The 17781-nt window shown below is 48.2% G+C and overlaps 1 protein-coding gene across 1 annotated transcript; it reads right to left on the bottom strand.

Annotated features, from left to right (window-relative positions):
- Positions 1-264: 264 nt before the first annotated feature.
- Positions 265-17436, bottom strand: KATNB1 (katanin regulatory subunit B1). The gene is made up of 19 exons (XM_072346277.1): positions 17253-17436; positions 15124-15254; positions 13411-13528; positions 10520-10620; positions 9938-9979; positions 8406-8489; positions 7887-8002; positions 7350-7421; positions 6971-7121; positions 6354-6541; positions 6110-6240; positions 5260-5310; positions 5014-5090; positions 4313-4432; positions 3589-3738; positions 3221-3297; positions 2760-2834; positions 1951-2067; positions 265-1359 (listed from the first exon to the last, which is right to left on the bottom strand). The coding sequence occupies exons 1-19, from the start codon at positions 17290-17292 to the stop codon at positions 1227-1229; spliced, it is 1974 nt and encodes a 657-aa protein (XP_072202378.1). The 5' UTR covers positions 17293-17436; the 3' UTR covers positions 265-1226.
- Between the last annotated feature and the right edge of the window lie 345 nt (positions 17437-17781).

The following is a 17781-nucleotide window of genomic DNA, read 5'->3' on the forward strand; positions in this document are numbered from 1 at the left end:
CACTGCCTTGAGCGCTGCCAGCACTCAGGTGTGGAGCAGAGATGTGTCAGGGAGGAGGACAGGCCACAAGCTGCTCTCAGGGCTGGGACCTGCCCAGCAAAGCGAAACCTCCCACGGGCTTCCTGCAAGGTGCTCGGGGAGTGCGGCTCTTACTCACGGCAGCCACTTACTCACAGCAGCCTGGTGGCAGGAAGGGTGAGAACGTGGCCCTGAGAGACAAGAGCTGGGGAGGAGGGGAGGAGATTGAGGCACGTAACACCGCTTAAAAACAAAAGGCTTACAAACGTTTTAATACAATTTGTGATAAGTTACATTTCCTAGAGAGCAGCTCCAGTGTATAAAAGGAGGAGACGGGGCCGGAGGAGCAGCGGGAAGCACCAGCAGGAACCTCTCTCCCCACAGGACAGAAGAAAGAGGGGCAGGAGGTTCTGATAGCCGTTTATTAGGGAAAAGGAAGTCCGAGCGGTGCAGTGGATGCAGAAAGACGTCAGTCCGTGTCCCTCTGCTCCTCCACCATCACCCCCAAAGGCAGACGCGTATGACAAGTCCTAACCGAGTCCTGTGTGCCAACAGATCCAGGCGGACCTCAAGTCCATCTTCTGTGGCGCAGGGTTACCTGCAGGGATGCAGAGAAGCTGGAGGACAACTTCCCCTCACCGTTATTGGCCCTTGTGGCTACACCACGTGCAGCGGTGCAGTGTCCTGGCTCACGTGTTTTGCAGCAAGCTACAGGGGCTGGTCCCAGCTGCCTGGGGAGGAGGGTAAGTCCTTTCTGCAGGGCCGGGGCTCTTCATCCCACAGCTGGCTCTACTGGGGAAGAAGCTGCAGTCCTCAGCGTGCTGCACAGGAGCAGACCTGGCCGCCAGAGCCAAGTGGCAAAGAACCAACAGCACAAATGGGTGAAGGAGAAGTGGCAGCAGGCCTGGAGCCCTCCGCTCAGGGCAAGGTCAGCACACAGACGCAGAGTTTGATGGTGAAGGTGAAGAGCTGAAACGAAGCTGCTCCACAACAGGGACTTTTTGCAGCCAGGTCCCCTCGCGTCGCTCCACTCCAGTCTTCCACCTGCCCCCACTGGCACTGCTTCTGGACAGGCGGCTGGCCACGCAGATCCGTGTTCCCTACGGTGCCGTGGGGAAGGATGAACACGCAGAGAGGTGCAACCCAGCCAGACTGAGCACGGAGGGGAGTTTGGCCACCCGTGTTGGCGCATGCGGAGGTGGCAGCTGTCACTCCAGCACAGTCATGAGGAGATGCAGCTCTCTGAAGGCACTACCGTGGCGGCCGCTGAGCCCGGACCTGTTCTTCACAATATTACTGATGTTTTTCAGCTGCTTGTAGCACAGTCTGCATTTATGGAGCCTGTGAAAACAGCAGACACAGCATGAATGCTCACATGGGAGACGTGCCTGTTCCCAAAGTGTCCGAGATTCATCTCAAGCAGGAAAGAAAAATGCAAGCCCTGCAAATGGCCTGACTGGAACAAGAGCACAACTCTGCAGGAACAGCAGGTCTCCAGCCCGCATTCTGATGAAGCAGGAGAATGGCATCCTCACAAGGGCTCTTTCACGCCTGTTTTCCCCTTTGGCAGTAAGGTCTGAGGAGGAAAGAGGTGCTGTTTCCGGAGAGCTGGTTCTCAAAGCAGAGTTACCCTGCGAATGAACTGGAAGCCCAAGGCCTATAGCTGAAAACTCCTGTGCTTTGTGAGGTGAAGGGTGCAGCCACTGGCTGGTTTTACTTCTGACAAACTTGAGCTTTGTTTAGGTATGACTCAATGCACAGACAGAGGGAAAAGCAGTCTTTGGCCTTTTCCTTAGAGCAGGAGGGGTTGGTATTTGCAGACAGAAGGAAAGGCATGCCTGGTCTAGTATCAAAACCTCGAGGAAAAGGAGCAAAGCTCAACTAGGGAAAGGCTGGTTTGAAAGTGAGCGAGTGGAGGTGGGAAGTGCTTACCTCTCCTCTCTGGAGATGTCCACTCCTACAGAAGGTGGTGCAGCAAGTATGTCCGTGATCAGGGGCAGGAATCTCTGCAGAATGAGTTTCAAGGAGGTGCAGCCCGTTTGCACATAGCTGAAAAGCAAACAGAGAATCAGACCCCACCTGAACTTCATTCCTTTCCTACACGCATCCAGATCGGGGGAGGGGGGTAGGGACTCAACCCCCTCCCTCCACCACTTGCAAACAGGTAAGAGCAACGAGTGCTAAGTGCCAGTAGTGTCTAAGTTGGAGCTGAGACCGACGAGCGAGCCTTTTCCCAGGGCATACACCCTCCTAAGTGGGACTTTCCTGCTCAAGAGCAGACACGTCCCGCTGAGGGCACCTGGCAGGATCCTTATAGGAAAGGGTAGAAAACCCCATCTTAAGCAACGTGCTGCCTTCCCACCTAAAGACGAGATTCAAAGCAACCAAGACTGCTGTGGGATTGAATTCCCCTTGTCCCAAGTTAACAGTTTCATTCTCATCAGTGCACAGAGCCCACTGGCTCTACATCTATCTGACCCCTCCTGGCTCCCAGCTGCCTTCACCTACACACTTATACCAAACCTAAACATCCTGCTCCTAATGAGGACTTCCTGCCCACACATTCTTCCCATATCATTTCCTAACACTCACTTGGCCACTCCACTGTTATCTTCCAGGTGCTGTACCAGCATCGTGCTTTAGCTGCTGTGATTTTCCACAAATCTCTTTCAGCCCAGCGGAGCCCTCCTATCAGCACCCACATCTTTCCCACCGAACACACCGTGTTCTCGTGGCCTCACCTTTCGTATTTACTTTGGAGAAGTTTTTCTATTTGAGGCAGAACTACAGTGCATAAATCCAACTTCCAGAGTGACCTGAAAAGAAAAGCATGTGTTGCAAGGTCGGAGCATGAGGTTTTCCAAAGCTGAGCTGACACAAATGAAGTTTTCTGGCATGTAGCTGAGCCCAAGTTTACTGAGCAAGTTCACTACCTCCCCCTTGCGATAGAAAGCAGCAGGTTCTGACATTTCATTTCCTCCCTGCAGAATCACTTTATGAAAGCCCTAAGACTTGATTTTTCTTATGAGACATCATTTACCAACAGACCCTGTACAACCCCAGCAGTCGCTGGCACTGCAGAGCCGGAGATGCGACCACAAGCACAAGCATTTCCTGCTGCAATGGCCAGCTGGACACAAGGCAGGTGCATGTCCTGACACAGCCAGACAGCTCTTTGGTATCCCAGAGATCCAGCACTCACGCTGTTTGGTTGACAATGTTCAAGAGGTCCACAACAACAGACAGGTCGTTGGTTGCTACAGCAGAGTCCACGGAGTTCTGAGAGAGAAGGAGAAGAAAACTATTGCAAAGTCTGAACAGGCTGGACTAGTGCAATAAATACCACTTGTCAAAAAAACACAGTAGAAGAAATTGAAAGATTGTAGGTAAGTGAAGATAACCCTCTCCATGTTTCCTTGTGACCTTTCAAGCCCAGCTGGGACACAGCAGCACTTTGCAACACACCCCTGGGCACAGGCACTGTAAGATCCCATCTTTTGTATGGCAAAGTCCCACAGCAGCCAATGGAGCTGCTCCCCTCATGAACCTCAGGCTTCTCCACATCCTTGCCTTGATGTCACTGGTGCTCCACACGGCCCGCACAGTGTCCAGATTCTTGTGGCGGCTGGTGAGCACCATGCACACAGTCTTGTGGCCTTTCCTGATTTGGGACATGATTTCTTCATCCACGAGCTCAGCCTGGCTTTGGTTTTTGAGAGCCTGAAAGTACAGACACCAGTAGAGGAGCAATAACAGGACAGGATGGTACAGAAAGGGGAAGAGCTTTCTCTGCCCTCGGTGAGTGTTAGTTTTGGTGTACAGAGGGCCAAGAGGCCTCCAAGATATAAGAGGTAATGGCTGTCATGAAATAATGCTGTATGTGTAATGGCACACAACAATTTTCTAAATGAATCACTGTCTAGTATTCATTCAGTGTCTTTGTCCCATCCCTTGTGCCCTGGCTTAATAACACATTCCTCTGGAGCATGGACCAACACTGCTGTGTTTGCATCAGCCTGCCATCACTCAAACAGGGGGCTGGCTGGTCCAGCAGCCCTGAGGTGCTAACCCCACAGGAACTGCAAGTTGAAGCAGTTGGGAGGCAGCAGAGCAAGCTGGCAAGGGAAGCACCACGTGAGCAGAAGGAGAGCAGAAGGAAACATGCTCTTTTGCTGCTGTGCTCAGTGCTAATGACTGCAGGCTGCAGAAAGCACCTAAGAGACCCTTCTGCACCTCCAAGAGGAGCCACTTTCTGATGCAACACCAACAGAAATGTCTGACTGAAGATACTTACTGGTAGGAAGTCAGAAGCTTTCAGGCCAATGGGCTCATTTCTGGCTGCAGGAATAACTGATGGCTCTGCCCTGGGCATAGGAGTTGAAGAAGCAATTGGTGGCCTCTGAAATGACTCAGGCTGCAGGAGAAATTGGGACAGAAGTTCTAGCAGCGGGAATATGGCCTTAGTCTCTCGCCTTCTTTCCCCTCAAAACAAATTCTCATTTGCTGGTATAGGTTAGAAGGCAATGAAGTATCCCTTAAGTACACATCACAACTCAGTGAAGGTTTGCAAAGAACACGCAGACACTCCAGCATAAGTGCTGAATGCTGTCACTGTTACTGCCTTCAAAAGTTAGGACAATGGGCCACGGCCAGCCTGAAGGCAGAGAGAGTTCTGAAGAAGCTGCTTGAGATTTTGGCTCAGTTTGAGTGCCTGCAGAAATGAAGCACCTGAGTTCTCTTCAGAGTGCCCTTACTTGAGGTGAAAGAAAAAATATCATCGTATGAGAAGCAAACAAATGCAATACAGCCATTGCCTGCTGAAGGCCCAGCCTCCAAGTCTGCTGCTCAGATAAGCCATGTGGATGGACTAAGAATGAAGCTGCACTGATACTATTTTTTAAAAGAGGAATGAGCTTGATTAAAAATAGCAAACTTCCTAGAATTCACCACCCAGCAGGGGTGTGAACAGCCATTAACAGATCACACTGTACGTACAAGCTCTTGCTTTGGCACCGGGGTTTGGACTTCCACAGGTTGGATAGGCTTCACTGCTTCCTTTGCAGTTACCGGCTCTAGCAAGACAGAAAGAAGTGGGAAGTGGGATTGTTGCTCACAAGAGAAGCTTAAGAGTACAGGCACTGTAAAGCCAGTCTGCAATTAGTGATTACTGCATACGTGCAACTCTTCCTGTTCTAAGGACTATTAACTCCATCCCCACCAAGCTGTTATTTTCAAACTCACCATCCTCTGGGGGGGCTGGAAAGGGCTCGTTGGTATGAGGAGGAGTTCGAGCTATGGAGAAAGAAAGGAAAATAAATGACAGAGTCATCCAAGGCTACAGATTAGTAATAAGTCAGCCTTGGAGCTGGGAGATCTCCAGCAGCTCCACTGATTAGGGCAATCAGTGATACAGCAAGCAGTTATCTTCTCCAGACCTTGACGTTATTGCTGAATTTAGCCAAAGGCTTTTAGCCTTCATGGATGGGACAAAGCTGACTTGTGTAGCTCGCTGCTGAAGAATTATGAAGCACAAGGCACTGTCACAGCAAATCACGTTGGAACAAACATTGACCCCCAAATACACTCATTTACAAAAGTAAATCAAAATAATGACTTCCTTTATACTTTATACTCTTTATGAGTATCTCATTTTCCTCATTAACAGAAAATGAGACATTGTTTTGTGCCTCCTAAACAACAATTAGCACATATTTTACCTTTCCTTCTTTAACAGAGAGGCTGCTGGTTTTACGTGTATCAGAATTCTAAGCAAATAAAAGACCCTGTAATAGAGTGGTGCTATTTAACCCGGACAGAAAGGCTCCATGCTTATAATGGAGCTCTGGATTCTGGGCCAGACTTCAACCAGACATCACTGCATCCAAGTAAAGGGGTAACCCTTCAGAAGTTTACCAGTGTGCTTTGTGGTGCAGAGTCCAAGCACAGAACAGTGAAGTTATCTAAACTCTCTCAGGTGACAGGTGAAGCTGTTATTACAGTACACCAAAGTTCACTGCTGATGAATCAGTTTAGTGCCTACTGCTCTGAATTAGCCACATCACTCAAAAGCACAATAAGCCACGGTACTAACAGATGACATTCTTGGGCTGGAAGATCTCTTTGTAATCCTCTGGATTCTGGATCTCAGCCTTGGATTCCTTCTCATCCCGGTCCTCTTCACTGCTGGGACTGCGCCTCTCACTCTCTGAACTGCGCTTCACCCTGATATGAAAGAAAGAGATGCTGTTTAGGGCCAGGCCCCACACAGACCCTTTTAGACAGAACAAAAGCACTAAGCTCCTTCTTCAAGTTACAACAAAGCAGCTTTCCCTTACCTCTGAGGCTTGCTGCATCTAGTTGAGGGTCTGTCATAGCTGCGACGAAGGGAGGACCCTGTGGGGGTGGGCTGAGCCAGAGGCTCATTGTTCCTGAGCAGCCCATGAGAAACCGAACCTGACCTTGTCACTCTACTGAGATCCACAACAAAGGAAGAGACCGTGCTTTGTGCAAAGGAAACTCCAATCTGCAGAGGCAAAAGATCAAGGCAGTTCACTGAACAGCATGGACCATGTCAGCCTTGCTGAGATCAGGCATGATGATGGAGTGACCCTGAGTGATGGTGCTTGAGAACGTGTCAACTCAGTGCTTTGGCTTTTTCAGTTGGAAACTGCCAATGTTTCATTAAAGGGCTATTCCAAAACATACAGTTTTATCTGTGATTGGTCAAGTTAAGTCCCCCTTCTTTCCTCCACAAACCAAAGATGAAGTGGAGCACAAAGCTCCTGGAAAGAAAAAAAATAGCCCAGAAGCTTTGACTCAGTGCAGGATACACTGCATGGCCTCTTACAGTCCAACGCAGCCTTACAGGTCAGGAGGCCTGCAAGCAGGCAGGAGGATTTATCTCATGTTTTACTACCACCACCTCCCCAGCTCCTCGCAAACCGTGTCTTACCAGCTGGTTGTTGCAGATACATAAATCAGCTACTTTTCCCCAGTTCACTAAGACCACATCAAAACAACGCTCTGGCTCCCAGCCGTACACACGCAGAGAATCCTGGAAGCCTCCATACAAGCAGCAGCCATCCGGGTTGAAAAGAACACACCTGGGAGAAGGCAGATGGAGAATATAGACACAACTTTGCAACGTTGCAAGCTCCCCAGGGCTGTGTCCCTGACTTCACCGAACACCTCCAGCACTATTCTCACTAATTACCCCACTGATCTGGTGAACCAGTTCAAGTTTCTCTCCTCAGCTTTCCCTCTCCTAAAATCTCCAGTCCAGCCCCAGTTTTGCTCTGTGCCTGGTACACTGCGGTAGGACTTTAACATACCTGACCGGAGTAGCCTCCTCTTCAATACAGCTCACAACGTGAAACTTCTCCAAGTCCCAGAAACGAATGGTCCTGTGCACAGGACAGAACAAAAATCACTGCTCATCTGTCCGGAAATCCACTTTAGGATCAAGTATTAAAGTAACCCACCCAAAACTAGAACAACTTCCACTGTTGTGCATGCAAGATTGTGTAGCTAAGATACATAAATCAAGCCCAAGATGCTTAGAGGTTCTAGAAATGTATAGGCTTTTAGAGCAGAACCAGAGCACTGCTTGTTATACACGTAGGATTAGTGAGCCACTCAAGCCCACTGCATTGTTTTCTAGCATGGCAAAAAGCATCAGCAGTTCTGGATGAGAAGGTAAGAGCTCTATATTCTGTACATTACAGGTATGACATGCTGTTGGCTAGGTGACACGCTCTTGTAATGGTTTGAGTTGTGTGACATTCCTGCTTGCCACGTTCCTGAATGGAAAGGCATCAGGAAAGGAAACTTATCAACAATTCCCTTTTTTCTCTTTCCCCTGTCTTTACCTGTCAGAGCTGCCGGAAGCCAAAAGGTATTCGCTGGGATGGAATTCAACAACATTGACTGGGCCAGAATGCCCTGTAAACTCGAACATTACCTTCCCAGCAGTCAGATCCCATAGCTGGAAGAAATCAAGGACAGAGCCAGAAATTGATATGGCATATCCAACTTAGTGAACATGACTAAGTACATTTATTTAGCAACTTCTATTAAGATGACTGCTGCCGTGTTTAGGTATCCCAATTTTACCATCATAAAAACCTGAATTTTCATGAGCACGGTGCCAACTTATCTGCAGGACAAGGGCACTTTATCACACCCCACTCATTTTGGGATGCTCTGAGCCATGGGACATGATCCCCAACAAACACTTGTCCTGGCAAAGCCACAGAGCCCAGCCAGCTGCCTAATAAACAAAAGGGGGCTATGAGGGACTGTTGGTAATTCCTGGTTAAACAAACCAACCAACCAACCAGCAAGTCAAGTATTCCACATAACATAAGGGAGATGTCATAATAAATTACCTTTACAGTGTGATCATCAGCAGCAGAGGCTAACCATTTGCCATCAGGACTAAATCGAAGGCATCTCACTGCTTGTGTGTGACTCTGCAACCAGAAAAACAATTATCCTGTTTTTTAATTTTCTTTTTCCTTCCTTTAGAGGGAATTCTGGCTTTTGTCTTTCAATGCAGAATCAGAGATTCACAAGGCTAGAAAGGACCTACAAGATCATGTAGTCCAGTTGTCCATCTCTTACCATTACTACCACTAAGCTACTAAACCACACATCATAGCTCCTCATCCAGATGCCTCTTGAACACTGCCAGGGACAGTAAGTCCACCACCTCCCTGGGCAGCCATTCCAGTTCCTGACCACTCTCTGGGAGAAAATGTTTCTCTTTACACATAATCTAAATCTCCCCTGGCGCAACTTGTGGCCATTTCCTTGCATCCAATTTGCTGTCTGGGAGAAGCGGCTGACCCCCTCCTCATCACAACCTCCCTTCAGGAAGTTGTAGAGTGCAATGAGGTCTCCCTTGAGCCTCCTCTTCTCCAAACTAAACAATCCCAGCTCCCTGAGCCACTCCTCATAAGACCCCATTGTGCTCCAGACCTCTCACCAGTTTCGTTGCCCTTCTCTGTTTCTCAGAGTCCACAACTCACAGGATATTAAGCACTCACAAGACTAGACCCATCCACACTAAATGGGCATAACTTCTCTTATCTAGACATTTTTGGCATCAGTCTAAGAGTGGTAAATATAGATCTGGTTGAACTAATGAGAATCAGATTTAAGCTAAACAGATTTCTTTGTTAAGACAGATGAGCATGTCAATACATTGGCATCTAAATGGGATTTATATATAACAGTATAGAATTAATTCATAGCTCTTTGGGTAGAAAAAGGCTCCGTGAATAGAATCATGTCAACTGTAGTGGAAATGTCAAGTCACAGCCTGAAGCAGTGATTGAGCACCTGGTGGGAAGGCAGGGTCAGCCCAGGGGAGCTCAGCTGTATGCAGTGTACCTGAGTGACTGGAAGGGGTGGAGCCAGGATCCATCCCTTCCCAGACCTCATTTAAGGGTTGGCAGTGGAGGTAGGGGTATCTCTTGCTGGAGATCCCTTCCTACCTGAGGCCTTCCAAAGGTAAGCAGCTTTTTTTTCCTTCATTTCTGTGGCTGTTGCATCTGGGCTTGTTCTTATTTGCTGTACCCAAAGACTTTGCCACCCTGCTATTATAACTCCATTATAGCATTACATCAGTGTAGTGGGGACTTTGTGGTAATAGCAGTCACAGCATGAAGAAGCACTTACTCATAGATGCTTTCTATCTCTGACTGAAGCCAACCAGACTAAAGCGTGTCAACTCCTGTGATATCCATTTTGTGTTCCCATACAGTTCACAGAGGCCTACAGAGCTTTATTAGACCACTTCACATGCAGACTTTATTTTCATATCAGGAAACTAGAAAGTTAATCACACATGGTCACTATAAGGTTAGTCCACAAACCCAAGACAGAAATCCTTCTGATAATGAAGTTATAATTTTACCTTATATTTGAAGATGCAGCCTTTCCTTCGTACATCCCAGAGCTAGAGGGAGAAAAAGCAAACAAAATATGCTTAGAAGGGTACGTGGTGTATAGTGGGGGTGTAAGAGCCCCGTCAAAACAACATGTCACCAAGCTGACAACACAGTGGAATGAAATCACTGAAGGGGCTGCTGAAGCCCTGCTTGCTCCAGCTACGTTTCCTAGCCTAATTTACCAAGTGAGAATCACTTCTGCAAGGTATTTCCTACTACAAAAGCTCTGCTGCAAATACCAGCCTGCTGAAGCAGGTGCAGTCCATAGTGATGAGTACATCTGTGCTTGCTGACACCAGCTCACAGCAGGCACCTAACCTGAGCCCTGTGGGACAAGTCACATTCCATAACTGAGGAGACACCCTCATGAACTACTACTGGGAAGACACAAGCATGAATTTCACAAGCACTCATAAATACACCTGTCCACACACACAAATGAAGATGTACAGCATCTACCAGCAGCTCAGTACAAGGCACATTCTGGTGCTCTTCATAACAAAAAGGCTGCAAGTAGAGAGTAATCTCTAGAGGAAGGCAAGCTTTACCTTAATATCTGTATCTAAAGAGCCAGATGCCACAAAACTTCCATAAGGATGGAAATCAAGGCTGCAGATGTTTGCTTTGTGACCAAGCAATGTACGGAGAACTGGGAAAAGGAGAAGCAAAGCAGGGAGAAAGAATTAGGAGCAAGTATTTAGTACTTCATTTCACCCCAACAGCATGCAGGAGTTTAGCAAAACCATCCTCACTGCTAAACAAATGTTATACATGGTTTATTATTTAGAATATATACAGGTGATTCTACCAAACTGACCCAAACTTTACCCTCACAATGCACAGAAACAGCAATATGAGGCCCATGTTTGCACAATCATAAAACCATTTGAGTTTGAGGGGATCTTTAAAGGTAATCTAACCCAACTCCTCTGCAATGAACAGGGAACGTTCAATGATCCTAATGAAATCCCTGTCCTCAGGTGTGGAAACTATGAATAGAACTCAGCTGTGACCAATCTGAACATAAGACTAAAAAGGTATGCTTGGAGGCAGCTGTCTGACAGTGTTATCATTCCACTTGTAGTGAAGAGCACAACAATAAATAGGGTGGGGTAGTTCCAGCCTGGAATTGGAAGGGACACCATTCACCCTGTGGCTATTAAATGGGCCCTTTTTGAGTGCTCTGCGCAAGCCCAACTTCTGCCTCTTCATGCTGCAGTATTTGCACGGGGCTCCTTCAACCATCCCTTACAGGAAGCATCCCAGACTGGGAATGGGCACTCAGAGCAGGAGGCAAAGAAAATGGACCAGTGTTTGAGCAAGCCATCAACAAAGCAATGCTCTTGTAATTCTGGAAACCAGAAGGGACCCGTTGAACAGGTACATCTATCTCTGAGAGAAGAACTCAATGTTGAAAAGCAAAAGTTGCTCAGATAATGACAGAGTCAATCTCTCTCCACCACCAGTCATCTGGGACAATATCACAGTTCCCTTGGTACCAATTAGCTCAAGCCAGACTTGGAACACTCACTTGCACAGATGCTGGCTCATAAGCCTACTACTAACTTCAGCCAGATCAGTTAGCCTGCACTGGTAGAGTCAAACTATGTTATAACTGAACTGATTCTAACTGTCTGAATGATAAAAGTGCTCTTTATTATCTATGACACCAGCTGTTTGCCACCTTTTCTCACAACATCCTTGTGGAGAGACTGGCTGCCCATGGTTTGGATGAGCTGGGTGAAGTGCAGGCTGGAGGGCTGGGCCTGAAGAGTTGTGGTCAATGGAGTTAAATCCAGTCAGTTATTGAACATCTTTATTAATAATCTTGAGGGGATTGAGTGCACCCCCAATAAGTCTGCAGATGACACCAAGTTGGGGGGGGTGTGTTGGTCTGCCAGAATGGAGAAAGGCACTACAGAGGGACCTGCATAGGATGGATTGATGGGCCAGGGCAAGCTGTATTAGTTTCAATAGGGCCAAGTGTCATGTCCTGTGTTTTGGTCACAACAACCCCAAGTAACCCTATGGGCTTGGGGAGGAGAGGCTGGAAAGCTGCCTGATGGAAAGGGACCTTGGTGTGCTGATGGACAGTCGGATGAATATGAGTCAGCAGTGTGCCCAGGTGGCCAAGAAAGCCAATGGCATCCTGGCTTGTATCAGGAATGGTGTGGTGAGCAGGACTAGGGAAGTCATCCTGCCCTTTACCTGGCACTGGTGAGGCCTGATCTTGAGTATTGTGTTCAGTTTTGGGCACCTCAGTACAGGAAGGACATGGAGGTGCTGGAGCAGGCCCAAAGAAGAGCAACAAGGCTTGTGAAGAGCTTGGAGAATACGGCCTATGAGGAGACACTGAAGGAACTGGGGATGTTTAGTCTGGGGAAGAGGAGGCTGAGGGGAGACCTCTTCCAATATCTGAAAGGTGATTGCAGAAGAGTGGGGTTGGTCTCAGTGGTTACAGGATGAGGGGAAATGGCCTCACATTGCACAGGGAAGGCTTAGGTTGGATATCAGGAAAAACTTCTTTACAGAAAGGGGTATTAAGCACTGGAATGGGCTGCCCAGGGAGGTGGTTGAGTTGCCATCCTTGGATGTGCTTAAAAACTGTCTGAATGTGGTGCTAAGGGGTGTGATTTAGCAGAGAGCTGTTAGAGTTCAGGTAACATGATCAGGTTGCAGTTAGACTTGATTATCTTTAAGGTCTTTTCCAGCCTGAGTGATTCTATGATTCCACAAGAAATACTTATTAATTTTACAGTATTTCTGCTGGAATCCACTTAAGGGATTCATAGCACTTGAGCAAATTTGTTCTAGGACTTGACAAAAAGGCAATACATAAAGTATGACTCAACAGTTGTCCTTTAAAGGATCAGAGCCTGATGAGTTCACAGCTTTTACAATTCAATAACAATTAGGTCTTTGTCTATTTCTCCCCTTGCGTGGCCATATAAAAACTGAATAAAAAGATTCCTCAAAATGCATTGAAGAAAAAAGGAAAGATGGAACCTAAAAGTGAGAGGTCAGCTAGCAGGAGGACTTGTGTAGAACCAAACAAATTTCCATTCTGATTTCAGAGTTAGAGTTAGGTGTATCCTTTTATTAAGGCTGAAACCCTTAAGCTGAGGCTATGAGTATGACTCATATGCCTTGTTACTCCTGATGTGTAGAAAAATTTATCTGGAATACAGATTTCAGCCTCAGATGAGGTCAAAATCCTGGAAACTACTTTCTCAGCTTCATCTCCACGATAAACGTACAAACTTCTGCTTCAGTGTGCACACAGAGCTTTACTGTTTCAAGTAGGAATTCCACAAACACCCTCTAGCAGTACTGGAAGCTTAGACAAAAGCAATGCTGGAATGTTGTGAGTTGGCATAAACACTGAGCATAAAGATATTGCAAGAATGTATGTACTAATAGAAAACTCATAGCAACATACTTTTGGCAGCTTCCAGGTCCCAGACTCGAATGGACCCTGACTGGGACCCTGCAACAATGAGTTTCTCGTTGGCACTGATCTGTAGGCTCTCAATGGGTGTTGTGTGGCCTGTCAAGCTCTGCAATAAAAACCACAAGTCACAAGCAATGGTTACTGTCACAGATTTGGGCACTGTTTAAGGCACATGATTCACACTCAATTGGAAACTATTTTGTTGGGACCAGCTGGTTGTGCTTTTTTCTCAGCAGCTACCCCCATGGTAGAGCATCCCAAAGACCATCTTGCAGCTAGCACTGTGCACCAATCTTCCATGTTATCCAACTTGCTGGAACACTGACTAACTTTTCAAGGATGCATCAACAGAAATGTGTGCAGCTAAACATTAAGTGCAGATGCCCAGATGAGGCTGACACATGCTTATATTACAGGAATTATGCTATGCAAGCACAATGGCACTCTGCTTATCCTAAGTGGGTCATATAGGTCTCACAAACAGGTTACAAAATCAAAGCAAGCACAAAAGCAGGGCCACTCAAAACCTTCCCAAAAGCAAGGAGCCACATGTTGCTGCCAGCACTGGATGTCACAATGATAACATGGTGACATCATTGAAATATTAATTTGAAGCAAGAGCTTATAATTCGCATGTATGCATTTTCTTTCATCCTTGAGCATCTGAAAGCTTACCAATTATCTAAGACTTTTGAGAAGGCTAGTATTTAATATCAGTGTATGCACTACTATTATAGGCCTTCTGCTCATCAATTAAGCAATATGATTATCCCCTGCTTTACCTCATCCTCACACAGGTCTTTTGAAACAGTTAAGCTAGCTCTGTGCCTCCGCACAGGTACAGAAGTTGGGGATGGCAGCAGAAAGCCGCCTGTTTTGATGGGGCTTTCTCTGGATTTCAAGCACTCCTGCAGTGCTCCAGGGCTGCAACTGTCACTGCGCAGGGAGGGACAAATAGGAATCAAGCTGCAGTGCTACTTAAGTTCCTTTCCTCCCTCCCCGTCCCCAAAGAGCAACCATCTTGAATCTCAACACTATCTCATGAGGTTCACTCTGCCTAGAGAAATCCTTCCATAATGCAGCGTTATTTTGTTAATTAAACAAGTGATGAGGGACACTTGCTCAAGATACTTTTCCAAAGCACCCTCTTGAAGGAAAAGTGATACAGTACAGACAGCTGTTAAATGTGCTCTAGTGGTAACCCTACTCTTTCTAACATGCTGTGCCCAGGATTACTCTTTCCCAGCCTACGGTCAAGTCAGTATTCTAACTTTGTGCTGACAATGAGTGACTGTAGGTCAGGTGGAAATGCATCTTGCCTGGGATGTTTCCTGCAAGGAGGACAAACTCCAAGATGCAAATTCAGCCCCTGTAGCTCACGCTACAAGACAAGCTGACCTCATACAAAGCTATAATTACCTGCAGCGCAGTAACAGAAGGCTCCATATTCATTATCTGAGAAAATACTAGTTCTGTTGGAGCAGAGGGCCATCCCTGATCCTCCTTGGAGCAGCAGCCTCACTGATCACCGAATTCTATCCCAATCTTTTGCTAGCATTTGGCCATCTGGCTTTGCATTGATAAATTCTATTCACAGGTCCCACAGGCTACAACCCAACAATCTCCTCCCTCGTTCCCCACCCTCCCTATCTCAGAATTAATGCTCCCCTCCCCAGGAAGCTGAAGCAGGCCCGCTCTCACCATGACGCAGTTGGGCTTGTTAACTGACCACACGTTGACCCGACAGTCATCTCCTCCAGTTGCCAGCAGCCGGCCCGAGTGCTTCCCCAGGACTAATGAGGACACGTTGCTGCTGTGAGCCACGATCTCTTCTGCAGGAAATGAAGCAGTCAGGATGGTCTGCATTAAAGACTTTCCACCCCATTCCTCCCAAAGAGATTAAAAAAATTCTTCTTGCTCCAGAAAGCCTTTCCGGTTTGCACTGGAAAACTGGCAGCAGCGTGCAACTCAGATAAGAAGTCACACTATTATCTGGCTTCAAACAGTCCTCCTGGGCACTGTCTGCTGTACTTAAGATGTTTGCTGGCCAAGCTTCATGACTCCAGTGCTCACATGGCTTCCTAAAAGCATCTTCTCTCCCCCGCAGCAGTGCAGGAGCTTTTAAAGACTGCAGCAACCTGCTCACAGAGGCCACTTTTCCTTCTGCGCTGAGGTGGGTCTCAGTCAGCAGAGCTGCTTCAGAAGCTGCAATGATAAGCAGCAGTCATGGACTCCTAGAGAAAGGCCTTTAACTGGGAGAGCTGCATCCAACCCCAGAGGGCCTCAGTACAGTTTGTTACCTGACAGAGCAAAAAGCCAGACTCGGCAGAGGGAGAAGTGAAGCTGCACTGTGGCATGGGCTGTGCTAAAGTGAAACACAGCAGTGCAGCTTGCCAATGTGACAGAGGAAGGATGGGCATTTCAAGGGGCACAAAGAAGCAAACGTGGCTGGTATGGAAAGATTGTTAAGAACTGAAGGGCTGATAGAAACACTAGAGTTCTAGGAAAGAAAGCCTTACGATACAAGCGTGTGGCAAAAGATAAGCCAAAGAAGCGCTTTTGCATAGACATCAATTTTTATAATGCATTTTTAAATCCACCCAAATTTTTGGCAAGAGCTTTTGGCAGATGTATTTACTAATTTCTTCCCTTGACTGCTCTCTTCTTTGGGAGTTTACTGCGTTTGCAGGCCTAATAGGTATGAAATAGAAGAGGAGGCTCAGGGGAGGCCTCATTGCACTTTACAGCTTCCTGAAGGGAGCTTGTGATGAGGAGGGGTTTGGCTTCTTCTCCAAGGCAACAACCAGGGCCCAAGGAAATGGCCACAAGTTATACCAGAAGAGGTTTAGATTAGACATAAGAAGGAACTTTTTCTCTCAGAGAGTGGTCAGGCACTGGAATGGCTGCCCAGGGAGGTGGTGGAGTCACTGTCCCTGGCAGCGTTCAAGAGGCACCTGGATGAGGAGCTATGAGAGATGGTTTAGTGGCTTGTGGTAGCAACGGTGATCTTGTAGGTCCTTTCCAACCTTGTGATTCCATGAAATTAGTTGTACAAGGGCCAGGCAGCAATCAGTTCAGCTCCCCTTGGAGTTGCTCTGGTGGGAAGGGCGATATGACTGAGTAAAGCACACCACTAACCCAAAGGGCCATCAGGCAGCTGCAGCAGTAATTACAGCTGCTTTGATCTCCGGCTCTGAGTGTTTTTCTGAAAGCAAAACTGTGCAACTTTCACTTCAGCTGGAGGAACACCTTTCAAATTACGCAGGTAAATGGGCTGTAAATGAGATGAGCCAAGCTGAAAGTACGTGTGCTCTGTGTTGAAAGACCAATCTTCCTTAGGACAACACTAAAGAAGGTATGTGTGCAAAGAACCAAAGGCAACAAGCAGTACAATTAGTACTGAGAGACCGACTCACTCATAAGAAAGGAAAGTACAGATGCTGAGCACTGCTGTTACCAACAGGGATGCATTAACACCCTGTGCTTTTCCTCCTCCTGGTTTCATTCATTGTCATACAGTGGATGGTTAAGTGTCACTGCTGAGGAACCAACCCCTGTCCACAGGGCCGGGCTGTGGGCCCTCTCCTCACCCACAGGGCCTTTTCTCCGGGGCACAACGACACCGAACCCCCCACCAGCACCAGGGGTTCTCAGGGTAGAGCAGGGCGATCTGGTGCCGCAGGTTCCCATGACGGCAATTTCAGGATGACAGCACAGAAATCTGCCTTTCTCACCTGGGCTCAGCGCCACCTCCCAGCCCCGGCCGCCAACCCGGCCCGCTCCCTGCAGCCGGTTCCCCCGCGGCCCCCCCGCCTCCCGCCGTCACTCACGCAGCTTCCAGGCCGTCTTGGTGACGACGGCCGTTGCCATCTCCCGCCGCCGCCAGGCTCCACGCCTGGGCCCGGCTCGGGGCTCGACCCCTTCTCTGTCCTAGCACGGCCGCTTCACCCGCAGCTCCGCCGCCTCCGGGCCTCTCTTCGCCGCCGATCCCCGTGGCGCGGCCTGCGGGAGCCGGGAGACCCGCGGAGGTCCGGTCGGGAAGGCCTCGATGCCTCCACCCGGCCCTACTCGCCCGTCCAGCCCGGCGCCTGGCAACCGGGCCCTGGCAACCGGCCCCCAAGCGCCAACCTCGGTCACGCCACGCCCCCGCTCGGCTTCCGCCAATCGGAGCCGCCCTTGCTCCTCCCGTCTCCTAGCCAATCCGCGGCTCCGCTCTGTCCCGCAGCGCCGCCGCGCCGTGCGGTTGCCAGGATTCTGTCAGGCTCTCGACCAATGGGAGACGAGAGATGGGAGGTTGTCATAGGAACCACAGAGCGGCTGACCATTCGCAGCGCGGCTTCTTGGAAAAGCCTTTCTAGT

This window comes from Excalfactoria chinensis, chromosome 11 (genome assembly GCF_039878825.1).
Source record: "Excalfactoria chinensis isolate bCotChi1 chromosome 11, bCotChi1.hap2, whole genome shotgun sequence".
Classification (NCBI taxonomy): Eukaryota; Metazoa; Chordata; class Aves; order Galliformes; family Phasianidae; genus Excalfactoria; species Excalfactoria chinensis.